This window comes from Leucoraja erinacea, chromosome 35 (genome assembly GCF_028641065.1).
Source record: "Leucoraja erinacea ecotype New England chromosome 35, Leri_hhj_1, whole genome shotgun sequence".
NCBI classification, from domain to species: domain Eukaryota; kingdom Metazoa; phylum Chordata; class Chondrichthyes; order Rajiformes; family Rajidae; genus Leucoraja; species Leucoraja erinaceus.
This window is the reverse complement of record NC_073411.1, coordinates 7767819-7788639: the sequence shown is the minus strand read 5'-3', so window position 1 is coordinate 7788639 and position 20821 is coordinate 7767819. Positions and strand designations below refer to the sequence as shown.

The 20821-nt window shown below is 40.4% G+C and overlaps 1 protein-coding gene across 10 annotated transcripts in view; it reads left to right on the top strand.

Annotated features, from left to right (window-relative positions):
- Nucleotides 1-20357, top strand: part of aak1b (AP2 associated kinase 1b) — a 96792-nt gene extending 76435 nt beyond the window's left edge. For 9 of the 10 annotated variants that reach the window (XM_055662213.1, XM_055662218.1, XM_055662214.1 and 6 more), the window contains one exon: nt 17004-20357. In XM_055662213.1, coding sequence (XP_055518188.1) covers nt 17004-18115 — 1112 coding nt within the window. In that variant the 3' untranslated portion in view covers nt 18116-20357. Of the gene's footprint in view, nt 1-326; nt 11660-17003 lie in introns of those variants that run through there. The other variant, XM_055662224.1, reaches the window with a different exon arrangement.
- Nucleotides 20358-20821: the final 464 nt, after the last annotated feature.

The window sequence follows — 20821 nt, the reverse complement described above, 5'->3', positions numbered from 1 at the left end:
GGACATGCTATATAATACCACGGGCTGACGTAACTGTATCACATTTCGAATTACAAAGAAAAGCTTGCATTGTAAAACAGGTCTGTTGTAGCACAATAAGGAAGGATCAAATTTGTGATTTTTTTTTAAAGTAATTTTTGAAAATATTGTTGCCCCCCCCCTTTGTCTAACCCATAATACAAACAAATGCCCTTGAATAATAGCATAGAAGGCCAAATAAAATCTCTAGAAATTTATATCGCCTTTTTCACTCATGTACTGTCTTACACCTGTGATTATGTAACCCAGTGCTTCTTGACATAAATCAATTTGTGTTACCCTTCCAGGTGGCCATTCTAGAAACAACAGTGGGAGCTCTGAATCCAGTCTTCCCAACTTAGCTAGGTCTTTACTGCTTGTGGATCAACTGATAGACCTGTAGGATGGCCCAGCAAGCACGTTAAATTCAGCAGCCCTCTGCACCGCCATTTGCATCTCCCTCTGGATTGTCCATGCAATCTGTGACAAGGTTTCATTGACTGAGGAAATAGGTTGCATTTTCATTTTGCTATCTTGCCATTGTGTCCTGTCTAATAAGCATGACCTTTCTGACATTTTCTTTCATCTTTGAAATTGATATAATTTTGCCATTTTAGCAAAAGTACGGTCATATTGATTATTAAGATGGTGTCTTTTTCAAAGTAAATTCTGCAAAATCCTAGAAAGGGTAGATAGGCATTAATTAATTTAACAGAATTCAGTGTACAAAACACAATAGTGCATTCTGTCCTGATCCCAACTTTTAAGCAAACTTGGTTTTGCTTTTCCATACTGTTAAATTATTTATTTTCATGGAAAAATGAGTGGGGTATTTACTAGCAAAATCAATAGATCTTTTTGGAATGCTTTCTCTTAACAGGTCAAGTCATTGACGGTATTGTTGGATACAGGAATATCATTTGTATGGTTTCTGTATCGAACTGCAAGTTTTGAACAGTACATGTCAAAAACTAACAGTGTTAGAGTGATGTACAATTACTAATGTCAGTATATTGTTGAGTGTGTCCCTGCTTTGATGAAATTATTAGGCACTTGACACTATTAGCCCTTCCACAGACAAAATCTGTGGATTTAGTCAGGTAAAAAAAAACTCTGAAATATATTAACCCTATAAAGTGGAAGTAGCTGTGATATGGGCAAATCTGGACTTGATGTATGTTGAAATTCTCTGAAAGTCCAATCTACCCATCCTTGTATTACATAGAAAGATTACATTCAACACCGACTCACTGAGGAAGTTGAAAACTCTTCCTGATGCAATTAAAACAAAATTATAACAAAGAGCTGCCAAATAGGAATTGTTGATGTAGTGGTGGAGGTTGATATCTGCAGAGTGTAGGGGCACATTGTGAAATTTGGATCTAAATAACTACCCAGTGGATTATATTTCTTAATACAAATTGGAATCTTATGAAGAAATAGGATTTTAATAATAGTCAAGAATTTTGGTTGCTGCCCTACTTCCTTGCATTCTTATCTCGAATGCCATGTAGTGTTTTGTGACTTGCATGGAGTATTCCAAAACTCTGTGCCCTTTGCCCTCCCTGTCATCAAATGCAGGTGAGACTTTTGGCCTTTGAAGTTCCATTAAATCTAAATATAGATCTAAATAAAAATAAGTTATTGAGTAATTCTGTAAATTAAGTGGTTTAAAATGAAGCAGTGTCAGCATATAGCCAACTGTGTTGAGGCAAGCTGTGCCTTGTTATCCAAAACTGATGTAATCTTGTAAATGTTGACACTGTTCAAAATGTGACTGATTATGATGATTCAATGATCAAATTCACTATCACACAGTGCCTCTGCAGATCTGTGGAGTTCAAAGGTCTTTTATTGTCACGTGTACCAATTAAGGTACAGTTTTATCTCTCATCAGTGTTATTGTGTGTTAGGAGGAGGACCAGGATTTCTGTTTGAAGTAATATTGGGTTCTTTCCTCAGTGTGTACAATGAAAAGTTTGGTCCTGATAAATTGTCCAATTTTCCTTCCTGGATGCCTAGTATCCTCATAGAACTGTACGATCCCTCTTTAATTTTGGTGGCTCTTTTGTGAAAGATTGGTGCAGTAACTCCAGAGTTTCCAAGTGCCAGACACCAGAGCAGTAAGACTAGATTTTTACCTTTCACCTGCTTATATACCCTGGGCACAGATTGGAGATTCAGTGTGAACAGTACCTTTTACATTAGTCACTGTCGAAGTCTCTCGTTATGAACTGTTCTCCAGCTCTGATTTTATAAGCGGGAAGGATTGATGTTAAAGTTTGAATTAGTACTGTATTGGTTTACTATTGTCATGTATACCGAGATACAGTGAAAAACTTTGCCCATGGTCCAAGCAAATCAAACCAGACATGAATACATCAGGTCGTACAAATGAGGAAAAGAAACAAGATTTCAGCATAGAGTATTGCAGCTATAGATTAAGTGCACATCTTTTTGAAAAGTGCAAGGGCTGTAATGAGATAGATTGAAACATTGAGAACTCAGCCCTAACAAATGAGAGGTCTATTCAAGAGTTTGATAACAGCAAAAGAAGCTGTTCTTGAATATGGCATTTTCAAGCTTTAGTATCTTCTGCCTGATGGGAGAGGGAATGACGGGGGGGTGGGGTGAGCGTTCCTATCTATGAGTACTGTGTTTACAGACCTATTATGCTGCTGCAAGTAAGAATTTAGTCGTTCTGTTTTTGGTACATATGTCAATTTAAACCAACTCTTGGCTGCTTTCAAGGCAAAAGCAGGAAGTAATGATAGATGTGAGATAGAACACATAACAAACACAGTTGTCAAAGTTAACCAAGATCATTGAAGGTAGTTGTCACTGAAGGGTTTAAGATGAGGCCATCTTGAGAGAAAAATTGTGATTTGACTGGATGAAAATGAAACTGATCATCAAGATTGGATGAAATGAAAACTTTAAATTATTTTTAAAGAAATATGAGGAATGAAATATAATTTTGGGCATAACCTACAGATTATTCATTCATGTACAGAAATGCTCTTATTAGTTCATGCACTGTGTTTTCTATCAAATATTACTGTATCATAGAATGGTTACAATATGGAAGGAAACTATTTGACATGCCATTCAGGTTCTATGCAAGAACAGTTCCACAAGTCTAATTTCCACATCCTCTCCCAACAGCCCTCCAAAATCTTTTGTTTTTGGATACTTATCCAGTCTGTTTGACTCTACCTAGTAGTGGCAGTAGTTTCAAATGTAATGTATTCTAAATCCAAACCACATGCTATATATATATTTGAATCCTCATGTCACTGCCCGTTTCTTTGACAATCAGCTTCTTTCAGTGTTCCCCAGTTTTTTACCCCTTTGCCAATGAGAACAGTTTATTTTCCTTGATTCAATCTACAGCTTTCAAGGTGGTAATTACCTGTACCACATCTCGTAAGTATCCTCCCCATTTTCATGTAGACTGCGCCATCGTTAACATAAGCAAAACACAACGTACTGGAGGAACTCAGAGGTCTTCCAACACTTTGTGTTTTGCTCAGAATACCAGCATCTGCAGTTTCTTTAGTCCCCATCTTCATTATGTCTTTCATGCCGAGAATCAGTTTGGTTAATCTGTCCTCCATCCTCTCTCTGAAACTTTCTCACCTGACACCAGGAATTCAATATAGTACTCCAATTGTAGCCACCCATGCTTCATTATGCCTTTCTTGTTCTTTGACTCCATTGCTGATTTGTATAAAGCCCAGGATGGACATAGAACATAGATCAGTTAAAAAATAACCACTGGATCTGTAAAATTGCAATATAACATCAAACAGTTCAGCACAAGAGCAGTCCCTTCGACCCACAATGTCTGTGCTGAACATGATGCCAAGAACAGCACTTATTTATCTGTACATAACTCATATCTGACCATTCTCTGCTTATCCATATGCCTCTCTAAAAATCTTTTAAATGTATCAGCTTCAACCAACACATCAGCACGTTCCGGGCACCCTCTGTGTGTAAAAAAAAAACCCTTATCCTTTAAACGTTGCCCATCTCATCCTAAAGCTATGCCCTTTAGTATTTTATTTTTCCATCCTGGGAAAAAGGTTCTGACTGTCTACCCCATCTATGCCTCTCGTGATTTTATATATCTTGTATAATTTTGACCTCCTTCTTAATGTAACTTCATTTTCAGTGAAGGATGCACATAGTCTCCCCCCTCCCCCTTCAAATGGCTCTGTTCTTGTGGTCTTTTAAAATTGTACACCCTCTCCTTCCTACCAAAATATAACTTCATATTTCTCGCCATTTGATTTCATTTGTCTCCTGTTTGCACATTGTACCAGCTGTCTAATCTCCTTGATCTTCCTTGAAGTAGTGTCGGTGAAATTATGTTGAAAGCAAAAGATGAATGGACAAGCTTGAAGGGAGGTTTCATTTCTGTAGTTGGCGGTGTTTGGAAGATTTAATAGGCGATCATGTTGAGACATCCAATGTAATAATAGAATTTAATAGTCAGTAGTCAAAGCAATAGAGTTCCCAATTTCCTTGTGTTCCACTTCACTAGCTTCCACTTTCAAAAGATCATGCTTCATGATATTGTCACCTCCAGTATAATACATTGCTTAGTGCGCTTTCTTTGGAAGATTGAAGAGCTGAAACCTTTTCTCTTGCCGTGAACATTTTCCCCATTTTTTTGTTTCAGTGTGAGGTTTGGAAGGACGTGATTTTCTTATTCCTGATGTCTGTCCTTTACCCTATAAATTACTTTACCTGCTCATCCACCCGGTTCAAACCTAACAGGGATATAGCTTCAGAGTGATCTTGGACCATACTAATGACCCTGATGGTTGGACAATCAGCCACTTAAGGGCCTGTCCCACTTAGGCAATTTTTTAACGCGACTACAGGCGACTGACTAGGCTGTCGCTGGGGTGTCGCCTGTATGGTCGTGAGTCGTCTCCTCAGTCACCCAAACAGTCCTAGCGTCTTTCTGATCGCCGCAGGATTTTCAACATGTTGAAAAATCACAAAGGATGCCGTTGTGGCCCATTACCAGTTCAATGCCTCAGTTTTGTCCTTGGAATCTTGGCTCTCCCAGTGGAATTATGATCAACACCTCTATTTAAAAAGATGGAACATGTTGCATCCCAATAAACCAACTTGAATTTCTGTCAGTAATTTAGTGCAACGGAAGTGAAATGTTGAAATGAAATTTAAAAAATTGTAGCAGCATATAAGTGTTCAGAGAAAAATAAAAATCGCCCTTAAGTTTAACCTTAAGTGTCTCAACCCGAAATGTCACCTATTCCTTTTCTCCAGAGATACTGTTTAACCCGCTGAGATACTCTAGCTCTTTGTGTCTAGGATTCTAGGTTTGTTTTGGCTTCCTTTGTCATTACCAACAAGTACATTGTGTTCAAGATTGGAAATGGCAGAAAAGGTTCAATGAGATATGTTCCAATTATTTTCCTTTCTCCAATAGGGACATTTATCATTGATAACCTATATAAATAATTTTTTGACCTAGGTAAATCACAATATACTTAAAAAATAATGGGATCACTGATGATTATCAATAGCAATCCACCTCTCATTAAACAGGTGAGGAAATAAAAGTATGTGGCTGTTCAGTTTAGCCACTGGAGGAGCCTTGTTGATGATAATTGAGCTGTTTTGTTGAAATTTGTGTTGTCATCTGGGAGTTCAGAAATGTAAATGCCTGACTTTTGTGCTAGTCTCTGGTTAATACAAGTCTGTAGCTGTGGATTTCATTACACTTCCTGTGGCTGCTTAAATGTGCAAATGTGGCAGGAACTTTGCTGGGAGAACTCTATTCTGCTTCATGCATTTTCATGCACCGTAAGTGGAAGTGCCTATCTGTGAAAGTTGATTTTTTTTTTACGTCAATTCTCATATTCCTCAGATTGTTATTGTCAATTAAAAATTATTTTAAGCACAATTGTCATCATTAAAGTGGGGCCAACAATTTTTTTATTTATGCCCCCCCTCCCTTGTTTGCCCAATTCCAGCTGGTTCAAAATTGTCCGCATGGCTTTAATAGCTGTTATTGTATGAAATGTGTTTGAAGCAATGAAAAATGGATTCTGAAAGAATAGCCTGGTGTAAGTTTGTGTTGGCACCGTTTCGTAATCCTGCACACACAGTAACTTCGAAGGGTCCTCTAGAGGATACCATTAATGTTAAAATAAGAGAATGTGATAGATGTGATGGAAACACAAGGCACTGCAGATGCTGGTTACTAAAGAAGGACACAAAGTGCTGGGGTAATTCAGTGGGTTAGGCAGCATCGCTGAAGAATATGGATAAGTGACATTTTGGGATCACCTATCCATGTTTGCAAGGTATTACAGGTAATCTGGAAGATGCACAGGAATCCACTAGTACGAAGGAGAGCTTTCATTGATGGCTTTGTATAATAGCACATACAAATTGGCAGACAGAGCCAGACCATTGTATAAACCTACTAAAATAAACCTATCCTGCCCTTACCCACTGTTCCTGACACCCTTGAGTGATAAACAACTGTTCAAAGAGATAATATGTACTTGGAATATTTACTCATGTACAATAAAACACAACACTGGTTCCAGTCACAACCTATAGAGGGAACAGAGTTGTCCATTACTAAAGTTGCACAGTTTGTGTGTTTCCTTTCCAGTCTCCTCTCCAATCTTTCAAACTGGAATCCTCCATAATTTGGCACAAAATCTATCCCTTTCACAACTGACTAAACCTCTTATTAGTTGATGTATAAGCCTTTGCTTGACAAGAAGTAGATCCAGTTCTTTTAATCCGTATCTTTATGTGAGGAATCATTTCCTCAGACTGTATTATGAACTTTTAGCCAGCTCCTTGATGTGAGGGGACCAGAGATGTATTAGACGCTCACTGTATTTGATGCATTTAACCAAAGATCTGCACAATGACAAAATGGTGTCCTTCATCAGTTATAAATATCGCTGTTGCATTGTTTGCATTTGCCACCGATTCTCTATTAATTGTGAACATTCAATGCTTTGTGCAAATAACACAGGCATAATTTTTTCCGAAACTCCCTGGTCAACTCGTCCCTTCCCACCCAAACTACCCCCTCCGCGGGTACTTTCCCTTGCAACCGCAGGAGATGCAACATCTGTCCTTTTACCTCCCCCCTCAACTCTGTCTGAGGACCCAAACAGTCTTTCCAGATGAGGCAGAGGTTCTCTTGCACCTCATCCAATCTCATCTACTGTGTCCGCTGTTCCAGGTGTCAATTTCTCTACATCGGTGAGACCAAGTGCTAACTCGGCGATCATTTCGCTGAACACCTCCGCTCAGTCCATCTTAACCTACCTGATCTCCCGGTGGCTCAACACTTCAACTCCCCCCTTCCATTCCCATCGGAAGAGAACACTCAACTCCCCCTTCCATTCCCAATCGAAGGAGACCCAGGACTTTCTGTCCTGGGTCTCCTTCATTGTCAGAGTGAGTCCCAGCACAAATTGGAGGAACAGCACCTCATATTTCGCATGGGTAGTTTACACCCTAGCGGTATGAACACTGACTTGTCTAACTTCAGCCCTTGCTTGCTCTCTCCATCCCCTCCCCGTTCCCAGTTCTCCCACTAGTCTTACTGTCTCCAACTATATTCTATCTTTGTCCCGCCCCCTCCCCTGACGTCAGTCTGAAGAAGGGTCACGACCCGAAACGTCACCCATTCTTTCTCCAGAGATGCTGCCTGACCCGCTGAGTTGCTCCAGCATTTTGTGTCTACCTTTCATTTCCTCTTAGCTCCTTTCAGGATGAATTCATGTTGTGGCAATGTTCTGAGGTGATTCGACCACACTCAATATTACATTTACCTCGGCCAAATGTCATTTACCTTTCTGTGACCTAATAAAGTGGTGAGCTTAATTTGTTTGGTTTAGATTTTGCTCTTCTTTTATCTCACACTTATCAAATGTACCAATTATACTGGCACCAACCCTTGGGGACATCCTCTTTAAAATTTTGGCCATTGCCTAAACGAGTATAAAAGTTCCAACTCATTCAACAAGGCTCCAGTTAATTAAATAACCTTATGCGAGGCTTCATGAAAGTTTCAGTGCTTAATGTCTCACAAGATTTTACTTCATGAATTAACCAAACAACTTCTTTAAAAAATATATTTTGTGTTCATAAGACAAAACCTTTTCCAGAATAGTCTCCAATGGGTTCCTCTCCAAATAATGTGCAAGGGCATCTCTTGGCTTTGCCAATTGGTCATGTAGTATAAGACTATTTATATGTATTATTTGAGGATGATGACGGGAGTGTGTCTTTCCTGATGTTCTCGTATATATTTAAAAAATGACCAGACCAAGGTAGCTAATAGCATATTATAGCAAGACTTCCTGCTGACCATCCCCATTTACCTATGTATTGTACACTGCATATAATATACACAGTGTATTATCTACCACTAGGGAACAATAGATAAGTGTCGTGTTCATGAATGGTATACTCCACATGTGTGTTGTTTGTGCAGATTTGAAATTCAAAAATAAATTTAGCAATGAATGCTCCCTGGCAGATGTATGACTTCCTCTCCAGTATTGGATTTTAATTATTTCACTCATAGCATTTGCTTCCTTCAACTGTCCTTCCCACCCACCTCTTTACTCGGCCTTGGCCAACCCAATTGGATGACTCTGAGATATGTGTAAACTTATATAATACGTGACTATATTTTCAGCATTTGCAAGCAGTGAAATAAATGTTATCAAAATCTATAAATAGATTACATTAGATTAATTTATTGTCTCATACACCAAGGTGCAATATAATCCCTTGTTTGCATGAAGCTCATAGAGTAAAAAGTATACATGGTAATGATAGATATAACAATAAATAAAATGAAATAAATGCAAAACAGCAGACTAGTGCAATCTGAATTAATGCAAAAAAACGCTAAAGTGCAATAATGGAATAACGATTTAAGAGTAATAGTATGTGAGCAGCACCCCCCGGGAAGCGGGTGTATAATATTTAATTAGTGCAGGAGTCTGACAGCAGTGGAGAGAGAAGATGTTCTGAGTGTGTGTGCTCTCAAGCTCCTGTATTGTCTCCCAGGTAGTTGAGAGAAAGGGTAATGGGCATCCTCTATGTTATACTCCACCACTTACTTCATACCAATTGTAATATATGGTGTTTTCTGTCTGCTAAAATGTAATTAGTTGGGGTTTTTTTTAAAGTAGCATGGAAAACATGTATTCCCAACAGTACGGTCAAAGTGGCACACTAAGCAAAATGTAAGTTGAATATAACAGTGGCTTGTGTCATTGAACAATGCTTTGACAGGGTAGGCGGTATAGCTGAAATGTATGAAAATGGCTTCTGTACCTTCACACTTCATACAGTCAGAATCTTCAAAGCTTGCTTGCCCTTGCAATGCACCAAATGATGCATTCGTCAGATCAGGCCGATAATGTTGGTTTACAGCACTGCTCCACAATATGCATGCTGACCTATGTATTGGCACTGTTAAAATAGGTGATAGTGGATTAGATCCACAATGTGTTATGTGGAGCAAAGTCTTGCATTGGTCCTGACACAGATAGATTTCCCCCCTGGCCTCATTGATATGAACAGCAGCCAAATCACTGGCCACTCAACTGCTATCTGTTTGAACATCCCATGTGCCAATCTCTGCTGCTGCAAGTGTAAGTTTGTTTAAATTCCCGACCATGAACCAGTGCATACATATTTCTGTTTTCTCCTATGCAATGCATTACATCTCACCAGCTCCCTTGTCCAGCTGTGGGGAACGAGCTGCAAAGGAAACAGGGTGTTGCTCAAAATCTCACTGTTGGCCGGTCCACAGAGCAATGCTGATATTGGCACACCACTGAGTTCCTACCAGCTGGCACAATAAATTCCAGAACAGCCCACCACATTAAAATGACAGGAACTTGGAGATCACAATATGTATCCGTGGAAAGTATGTTGCACATTTGATCTCTCTCAATTTGAAAAGCCTCGTGAGACAGAGCTTTCCTGTACTGAAAAATTCCTGAAGTATGAGTTTCTTATGTGACAGTATCCAGATAGCTTAATTCTATAGCTATAAAGCTCTTTTTTTTTCAGTTCAGAATACGTTCATGCCATTTGATGTTTGCATTCTTTTGTTTTAACAAATAATGACATTTTCTGCTCTGATTATTTACATTCCTTCAAACCCTGCACTAAGCTGCATTTCTCTTGTAACCAATAATGTGCATCTTGTTGTAACCAAAGTCTTATCTATGTAACCTGTACTTATATCCATGTTCTTTTTGCTTCCAACAGAACTAATTTTGCTTTTCTGATTCCCAATTGAAATAATGTACATGTGAACTGCCTGTAAAAATGCTGTCTCTTCACTCTAAAGGTTGATGTGTCGCCAACCTATGCAACCTGTATTACTGTAGTTTCTAATCATTGTGGATTATCAAGTAGGTTTCTTAAAGATCAGTCTTTTCTCCCTCTTTGGTTTTATATTCATACGAGTAAAAATATACAATTGTGAGTTGTTATTCCAGCTGCAGTATTGTGCAATTCTAGTGTAATGTGATGTCTGTTGTTACATGCACCTTTCAGAACCAAGGGAGGTGCTGTGGTTTAATTAAAATTTAAAAAAAGGTTTCATTTAAAGGATCTACTGAGATCAGTGCAAGTACCAAACTCTACACTGGTTTTGTAACAAAACTAGGACAGCAATTATATAACTGCTTCAAGAGGCTTTGATTTGCTTTGATTTTACTGTGATTTTCAAAGCTTCAGTATCTCTCTTGCTCTCTCATTCTCTCGCTCATTCTCTCTCTCTCGTTCTCTCTCTCTCTCCTCTTGTTCTCTCTCTCGGTGTCGCTCTCTCTCTTGCTCTCTCTCACTCTATCGCCCTCTTGTTCTCTCTCTCTCACTCCTCTCTCTCTCTCATGGTCTCCTGCTCGCTCACCCTTTTGCTCACCCTCTCGCTCACACTCTCCCCTTGCACACCTATACACATAACGTACACACTTGTTCACACGGATTGTGTTTCATTTCTCTTTCACCACATGGAACACTGCGTCCATATCAGACATTTAGAGTGCACCTACTTTATTTTGATATTTTTTCCCTCTGAGGGTTTGTTTCTGTTTTAATGCTGCCTAAGCGTGTAAGCTATCACACATGGTGTGACACTGCCAGGCAAAACCCCCGTCCTGTGTTAAGTATATTTCCAGAAGTCGCAGAGGCGCAACATGTAACATGCAATCTCACCCCTGCCCCTCCCAACTTCCCAGATTTCATCGCGGCCTTCTGGCCAAAACGCAATTTTGCTGTAAAAACTCAAGGCTTGTGCAAACCCCCCTGAAGGAGAGATACTCCAGCTTCTAGTTTCTGCAATCAGAACACATATTGGCATGCTTCTCAGTAGTTTGCATTAAATGGTGCAGAAGAGTGAATGTTTGCAGCATTATTGAGCAGAGTAAAGCTACAAATCAGAGTATTTTTGTACAGATTCTAGTGTCTAAAGGGGGGTCTTGCTGATGACGACGTTGTATCTATACTTCACAGTGTAATGTATCCAAGTGATTCATTTTCCCAATAAATAATGTTTGATGCATATATCTTAAAATAAATCTTGTATGTGTGTTAATCTCCTTTGGTTTTGTTGCTGATGCCCCCTGCTGCTGAAGTTCCTGATATGTCTGTGCTTGCATGCTCAATTTATGGGACAAGCTGGCAATAATGAGACTTGAAATATTGACACTGTCGTCAGAAGCGATAGACTAGTTTAGTTTACTGCCACATGTACCGAGGTACAGTGGAAAGCTTTTTATTGCCTGCTAACTAGTCAGCGGAAAAATCTATATACACAATTACAATCGAGCCGTCCACAGTGTACAGATACATGGAAAAAGGGAATAAAGTCCAGACTATTTTGGTTCAGTCACTTGGGTGGAGAAAGATAAAACCCCAGTACTTGGTGGTACAGAGTTGAAGGGTGCATGTGCATTAGCGAGACCTAGTTAACAGCAAATAGTTTAATTTACAATCATAGCTTACCCCTTACTTGGTAGAAGTGCAAAGCAGAGCCAGGTTCTTGGTACAGAATGAACTGCAATCACTGTCAAAGTACCCTTTAAAGTTATCGTAACCACACAAAGATTTGGAAGACGGGACACAATTCTGAGAACCATCTTTCAATCTGGATAGATAAGTTAAATATACCTCCATTAGCTTGCAGTTAAGACAAAAAATAAAAAGATCTGGCATCTCACCCTTTTTTCTCACCACCTTGTATCATGGTACAAAACTTAGTGATAGACAAATCCCAGTTAAAGATGCTGGGAAGATACTGCTAGAAATGTCACAGTAGTACAGTTCTTGGAATATTCTCGATGGTTGAGTTAAACCGGGTATCAAAAGAGACTGCTTTATATTAAATCTCTGCTGAGCTGATTGAGAGTGGCTGACACTGAGCAAACTAGGGAGAGGAGGTGTGGTGACAGGTGGGGATCTAGAGCTAATAAATCACATCTTATTAACATTGGATTTGTACAGAAATGTAAGAGATGAAATCATTTTTATTTTTAGAAAACAAAAAGTGTGTTTTAAAATTGATGGAATTTGAGGCACAAATGATATTGGGGGAAATCCTTGCACAAAATCAGAAAAGGAGAAATGAAGCTAACTAATTTGTTTCTAAACTGTACTAAACTGTCTGAACTTTTCTGCAAATGCAACTGGAGGTTGGCAGAAATGGCATTTTAAAACATAATGGTACTTCTGCTAAGGTAAGAAATTTTTCAGTGTTTCTCTAGAGCCTTAATATATAAAAATTGTTCCCATTTGTTACATATTAGATTGACAATTCTGGTTCCAATAAGGCTAGTTATTATTGTGGCATGTACGCTTACCTCGTAGACATTCCTTGCTGTTTACATCTGCTGCAGATGATGCACTGAATCAGCTATTGGTGAGATTTATGTTTTAAAAGTTAAATACGTGGATTAAGTCGACAAGCTTGAATTTTAATTTTAATCTACAAGGGTTTTTTCACTGAGACTTTGCACTTGCCAGCAATATTATTTGGGATTTAAAGTGTTCTGTTTACTGATATATGAAATTCATAAGCTGGAAAGAACGTTAAGGAGCAGTGGGCTTGCTTATAATGTTATAGACCAGGGGTTCCCAACCTTTTTCGTCCCGTTTACCCCTGGCAACTGTAATCGCACGTAGCAATATTATTTCAGTTATTTATGAACAATTAATGATGAACAGATAACGGTATACCAAAACCAAACACAGTCAGTCAATGAAAAAAGTACAAATCCCGAATCAACAAATTTACCCCCTGGGTAGGTGAAATTTACCCCAGGTTGGGAACCCTTGTTATAGACCTTCTTCAATGTCTTGGATGAGGTCTTGCACTCATCACACAGTGGACATGAATCTGCATGCTTTATGAACTCTCAATCATTGTGTTGTGAACCACATTCATTTATATTTTTTCATAGATTGTAGCCACTTCCACAGTAACATAATGCATAAAATTGCATCCCATTAGGAGCAATTTTAAATTGACCTGGTTTATAAACTGAGTAATAGATTGCTTGAAAAGTTTAAGAGCTACAGGACCGATGAGTCAAATTTTATTCCACCCAAAAAGTGCGAAGTATAATTGGTAAAATGAGGCACATTGATTTCATGTTGTGAATCGGCTAAATTTAAAGCATTTTCACCACGTGTCAGCATTAACTAGATGCAACGAGAATAGCAAATGCTGGATGTGCGGAGCAGACCTGCCAGCATCGAAGAGAAAAGGGAATAATTTCCTGTTTCAAATGTCAGGATTGCTGCACAGCCTGCAACCAGTATTGTTAGCCAGTTTTAACATCAGCTCACCCATCCCCACCCCATTCCCACCTCCAAAACTTGCCAAGTTCAATATCAGGAGATGAACGACTTGTGCATTTCAAACATTTTCTTTCAGTTGCCAGCATTCATTTTCCTTTTCATGTGGACTTGACTATCTCCTGGGATGACATTCTCCAGAGTGACAGGTTCATATCAATAAAATATGCCCAGTAGCTTTGCTAACTCCTACTGTCACGAGTGGGGCAGCAAAGTGGCGCAGCAGTAAAGTTGCTGGCTTGCCAAACCAGCAACCCAGGTTCGATCCTGAGTATGGGTGCTGTCTGCACGGAGTTTGTATGTTCTCCCGGTGACCGTGTAGGTTTTCTCCGGGTGCTCCGGTTTTGTCCGAGATTCTAAAGACGCACAGGTTTGTAGGTTAATTGGATTTGGTAAAATTGTAAATTGTCCCTAGTATGTAGGATAGTGGTAGAGTACGCGGTGATCACTGGTCTATGTGGACTCAGATGGCCTGAAGAACCTGTTTCCGCGCTGTATCTCTAATGACTAAAGTCTAATAGTCTAAAGATAACAAGGTTATGCCTGAGGTGTGAAACAAACTCCAAACAGTGCGGATATATGTGTCTCCACCACGGCAGCGAATGCCACTCCTTTGATAATACACCAACTTTGCAAAAAAACAAAACAAGGAACTGCAGAGGCTGTTTTTCAAAAAAAGGACAAAAAGGTGTTGTAGTAACTCAGCAGGTCAGGCAGCATCTCTGAAGAATGTAGATAGGTGACTTTTCAGGTCTGGACCCTTCTTCAGACTGATTCAGACAAAAAAAAATCTCACCATTCCCATTCCCAATTGTCGCTTAATAGACGTTAATTAGGCAGAGGAGATTAGTGTAACCTGTCATCATGATCAGTACAGACTGTGGGCGGGAGGGCCTGTTCCTGTGCTATACTGTTCTTTGTTCCACGTAAATTGTTTGTGACCACTTCCAACTAGCTGCTGTTGGTAACCAAAGGTGGAAGTGCCTTGAGGAAGGAGCAGAGGAATGGGGCAGGTTCAATTGCTCAGTTATGAGCTGATTGCATTGCCCTCCTGCGCTTTCCCTTGCAATGTTGTCATTTGTTACAAAATACCAGCTGACCCTTTAGTTCCCAGTGCTTTAACAATAGGCAATGGCTTGTTGATGGAAGGGTAGAGCAGTGTTTGTAGCGGATCGCTGCTGGGAAGTGATGTTGTCATACTGCATAAAACGGGGCCTTTGGCTCACCAAGTCAACGTTAACCATCAAGAACAGAATTACACTAATCCCATTACTCTCTCCGACTCCCATGAGAATATGCGACTTATTAACTGTTAAGCATTTAATTGTAGGATTATCTCTTGGTTGTTTCTTATTTCCATATGTATGATCTACTGACCAACATCCTATTGTAATGCTAGAAATTCAGTTTATGGCAATTCTGCAGCGATCATGTTTACAGAATTGGCGAAACAAACTTAAAATGCTGTCGTTAAAATTATGAAATAAATGTGGGAAATGGGTTGGAAAACAGACCAGTCTCTGAAACTATTCAAAAAAAAAAAAAGTGCTGGAGCAATTCAGCGGGTCAGGCAGCAACCCTGGAGAACATGGATATGTGATGTTTCGAGTCAGGACCCTTCTTCAGACTGTGAAATTATTCTGCTGGCTTTTGGTCCTCTTTGATCAGTGTTTTGGTCTTCCCTGTTGTTAGGTCGTCTCCATTGTTTAGTTGATCTGGCATTGCCTTTTGCAGACAGCAGGCAATCTGTTTCCCTGATAGTGTCTGAAGAAGGGTTCCCACCCGAAACATCACCTATTCGTTTTCTCCTGAGATGCTGCCTGTCCCGCTGAGTTACTCTTGCATTGTGTGTCTATCTTTGGTATCAACCAGCATCTGCAGTTCTTTCTTACACAACAGTTTCCCTCATTGTTCAATTAACCTAGAATCCCAATTCAGTTTACACGGGTCTTTAATTCACTCTGAAATGCTTGTTGGGGATTCCATCATCATTCAATTACCCTACAATCTGTGTAAAAAAAAGCTATGCTCTCTGATTTTAATTAACAGGAGCTTCTGGAGCATTTATCTAAAGAGTCCTGCAGCTACTAGATTTTACATGCAGTACTTAGATTGCACACTAAGCCTTTGATGTTGTACGCACGAGACGCCCTACCTTTGAAATGCTTAATTCCTTGTTACTGCTGAGGCCCTTGCTGTGCATTGGTTACTGTGGCTGTTTACGTGTAGCATGACAATCTCCATGTTTCCATAGAAAAAGCAATTGGTGGTCTGACGATATGCTATTGCAATATGGCTGCACTTTGGAATCTTTTTACCTTGCTCCATATCTTTTGAACTCTTTCTGTGCCATCTTTTGAAAAGCAAAGAGCCAAAGCAAAACAAAGCACACCCTCAGATATTTGAAAATTTAAAATAGTGCGATTGATATTCCATTAAATCCCTTTTGTACTTAACTAGCATTGCTTTTACAGCAAGGCTTGTTCAATATTGATTTGTAAAAGAGGAGAACTGTTGAGTACGGAGCAAAAGTGGCCTAATTAATTAAGGAGGCAAAGTTTTGAAAGAAATAACTTTGGAGAGATTCTATGGAAATGCTTTGGGGTGGAAGTTCTGAGCATCAATTGCAATGGAAAAGGAGCAACACTGAGACACCCTTGGCTTTCAAAGTACAGCAGACTGTTTTGGTTTGTCTCTGATTGCTTCTGCCTGTCACCATTTCTGTGTTCATCATGCAGATTGTGAGAGAACATTTGGGTGAAATAGTTGAGTTTCAAGTGGACTTCCTTGGAACATCAACACAGTTGTTTAGACTTGCCTTGTTCACGTCCTACCATTCGAAGCACATGCCCCAAGTGCCTTAAGGAAACCGGGCTTTCACTGGACTGAAAGGAATATTGGGAGTGGGTGAAAGTCAAATGTGCATTGTGGCGGCAGGGTCCAGAGTCTTGCTAAGCATCATAGGATTTAATCAGTCTTATGCAAACTCACTCCACCACTAAATCAATGTATGGTACCAGTGGAGTTTGGGGAGTGCAGCATCATTGACGGATGAGATTAATTTGGCTTTTGTTTTATTCCAGATTTCCCTATGGACACATCTGGCCATTCTGTGGAGCAGTTCCGATCATCTGCCAATAATGTTCCTCTTTTCTCTGAGTCTGGTGAGTCAAAGGGACCCGATGCCGAGAGAGTGAATTGGCCGAACCGTTCGTGTCCTTCCAGCTGTGGTTCAATGCACAGCAGCGACGAAGATTGCATTGAGGACCTCCTGGACAGCAGCGGCCACCGACCTCTACTGTTGGATTCTGAAGATGACGAGGATCCCAATAAGCCCTCGAGTTCAGTGTGCCGTTTGGGGGAGGCGGCAGAAATGCAACCTAGCCTCGACGGTTCAGTTGGAGCAGACGTGCTGGCACAGACATCCAAGCTCCACGTAGAGAAGAGTGAAGAGACGACCCACGAGGCAGATGTCTTCTCTGCCGCTCCCTTCAGGAACGCGAGGGGCGCTGAAACGGCGCAGGGTGCCGTGAATGTTTTTACCAAGGCTCCGTTTAAAATAAAAGCAAATGCTGCTAGAAATCTAACTGAGGAGATGGATGTCTTCACAAGGGCACCGTTTTCAAAAAAGAAAACACTGGCAACGTTGGAAGAGACGGCTCTGTACCCTCCTGTCCCGGAAGCCCCAGAAAAAATAGCTAATCAATCCCAGTTTGGAAGTGTTGGAGCAGACACTCATCAGATTCTTCAAAGTATGTTCCCTGGTCTTCAAGACTCGAGTGTTGGGTCATCTCATGGAGTCCAGCACAGAGCCGCACCTTTCGTGGCCGCTGGCCAGCAAGATTCCAAGGAAGCAAAGTCTAACCGAGAAGGAGACCCGATAAAAAGTTTCAATAATTCTCATAACCACCAAATGCAAACCCCCAGCACTTTGCGATCTCAAGAGTCATTGCTGCCTTCAGGGAACCCCCAAACCTTTCATCCTCAAGCATTATCCAAGTACTCCCGCCACTTCAAAGAGGAGGAGTGGCAGGGTCAGCTACCCAATGCCTATGCAGTCACTCCCGATATGCTGCAGGGGGCACGAGGAGCCACAAACCCTGCCTCTCTGCACTCAAGGACTTCCCAAGTGCAAGGAGCCGATCCATTTGCTGCAGCTCCTTTTCCCACTAAATCCCGAAATCAGAAACCTTGACTTCCAACCTCAATGGAAGTGGGAGTTGGGAGAGGAGTTCTACATGGGAGCGGGATGGACGTGGCAGGGAGCGATGAAGCATCAATTAAAATTGCAGTATCTCACTTTAATGCCTGACCAGTCAAGGCCAATGGGTCTTTTCCTTGTCACTCAGCAATATAGTATCAGCCTGTCAAATTATCCGATGTCAGCCTTCGACTGTGCAAATAACCCCTGGCATTCGGGTCTGCATGAAGCATTTTCCAAAGTAATGACCACCTTGGAAATGAGACCCGGGCCGTTGACTTGCAAAATGGTTTGGGATTGTGTTACGGATTCTGCCGAAGTGGTTCAGCTTTGCCCAACCTGACAGACGCACAAGAAGATAGGAAGTGCATCACCAGAGCCGGGATCGTTTCTCCTCCTGCTCAGCAGGGATCTGTAAGGACTCTAGTCTCAGCTACGTTGAATGCCAGAACATACCTCAAGTTGGTAGTAATAGTCAGAAACCGGGATGACCAAAAATCCACCAGAGAAGTGTTGTCCATTGCAGTGTTCAATGATCCCAGCGATTAGTCCCCCTGTTGGTGTGTTTTTATAAAAACTGCATTAAATGTGTAAATTTGAAACATGACCATGCAACACAATTTAATTAAGCTGCCTAATTTGTAAATTGTAAGATAAATGCAATTTAGCAGTGCCTTTTTAAAACTCTTTTATCTTTCCAAGGACTGACAGTGTGCATTGAATTGTGATACTACAATGTCCGGAGAGGCACTTCAGCAACTGCTGCCCTCCAGAAGTGTGGAGTGTGGTTTATATTGTGTGCGGTGTAGCCCTATTTTAATGCACAATGGGCACAAATGAGTGCTGCAATCAGAGAATCCTTTGATTACTGGATAGTTTCAGACAATGATATTCAAGTTGACTCAAGCTTACATGATGCCTTCGTCTGAGTTTGTGAATTATTCCACTGAAGATTCCCCACTTTTGCAGTAGACAAAAATAACCCATGTGGAGGTCTGAATGGATTCATTTGCACCGTGAATTCATATCACGCATGATTAGCAAGATTTCCCGGAATTGGTAGATCATAAGTATTTAATGAAAGAAACACATGACCACTCCATTCAATTGTCAGTGTACAGTACTGTACACCAATCACTCCATTGTTGTCAGTGCAGAACGCTGTACATTGAGAGCAATCTTGAGTTGCACACTTTATTAAAGTGATTTAAACTGCATTTGATGTTAGTTTTATTTTCAATTATGTTATTACGCAAGCCTGCTTGCAATTCGCTGGTGACCATCCCATTGTGCCAAGCAACCAAAACGGTAACTTCCGTCTCAGCACTTGTTTTGGGGCAGGAACAGAGAGGGGGAAGCTCATTTGTTAGTGGAAGGAAAGAAACTAATGCAAGCTGGCTCAGAAAGGGGAGGGCTGGGCATGGTGCGGGCGAGAGATGATTTTTGCAAACGCCCAGACAAATGCTGAATAACAGCTGGTAGAGCTGCTGCCACAGCGCCAGAGACCCAGGTTTGATCCTGACCTCGGGTGCTGTCTGTGTGGAGTTTGCACTTTCTAACTGTGGGTTTCCTCCGGGTGCTCCGTTTTCCTCCCACAGCCCAAAGTCATGTGGGTTTGCAGGTCAATTGCCCTCTGTAAATTGCCCCTCATGTTTAGGGAGTGGAACTAGAGTGATTCATTGAAATTGAAAGGCTAGGAGACCTGTTACCTCTCAAGTGAGTCAGCGATGTCTCTGTCTGCTTGCAACCTAGTGGTGAACAATGTGGTCTCTTCAACCAGGTTTCAATCTCCAAATATCTGTAGAATACTATAAATGGAAAGTGAAAATACTTGAAATAACACCTGAAAATGTTTAAATACACGGCAGGTCAGGCAGCGCCTGAAGAGAGAAAAAGAGGTTGTTATTGTTCCAGGTGAATTTAAATAGAAGTTGGAAAAAAATTAGAGAGCAAGTTTTAAGACGCAGGAATAAAGGGAGGACAGAACAAAAGAAAAGTCAACTACATCAGAAGGTAGGATGACAAAATGACAAAAGGGATGCTCATGCAAGGCAATGGGGTAGCAATACAATAAATAAAGAAACCGTTATCTAAACACTAGAGCTTCTAACTTTTGAATTGATCTGAAGAAAATGATTGCCTCGTGTGTTGTGGCTCATAGGATGACTTGAACTTTATATCAACAAGATGTGCCATGTGATTTACCACTCTTTGTATTAAAGTGAAAATGATTGATGTTGAATATATCATTATTGACTGCTCATAAGGATGTTTTAAACTAAATCGGGGCAATGCATGGTGCTTGAATTATTATTTTTCGTGTGGATGACCTCTGCTTTTAAACGATTCCTCCAATTATGATGAACTAGGCATTATTTGATGTCAGACAATTCCAAAATATGTATAATAGTCTATTAAATGGCCCTCAGCTTACTCAATGGATCTAATTAAAGAGAGCAATATTCTCTTTGTGCATTGTGAATATGAATGATTTGAAGTATTATTGCTCAAAACGAGATGATTGGAAAACAATGCCACGATATTACTCGCAGCGGGGAAAGAAAAAAGAGAATTTGACAATTAGAGAGAGAGAAAATGCACTGGATATTCGCACAGTTATTCTAACAATAGCTGGCCATTTACGCCACCATTTAACTGGATTTTGGCTGATCTGTATTTTAATTATATCTACTCACCCTG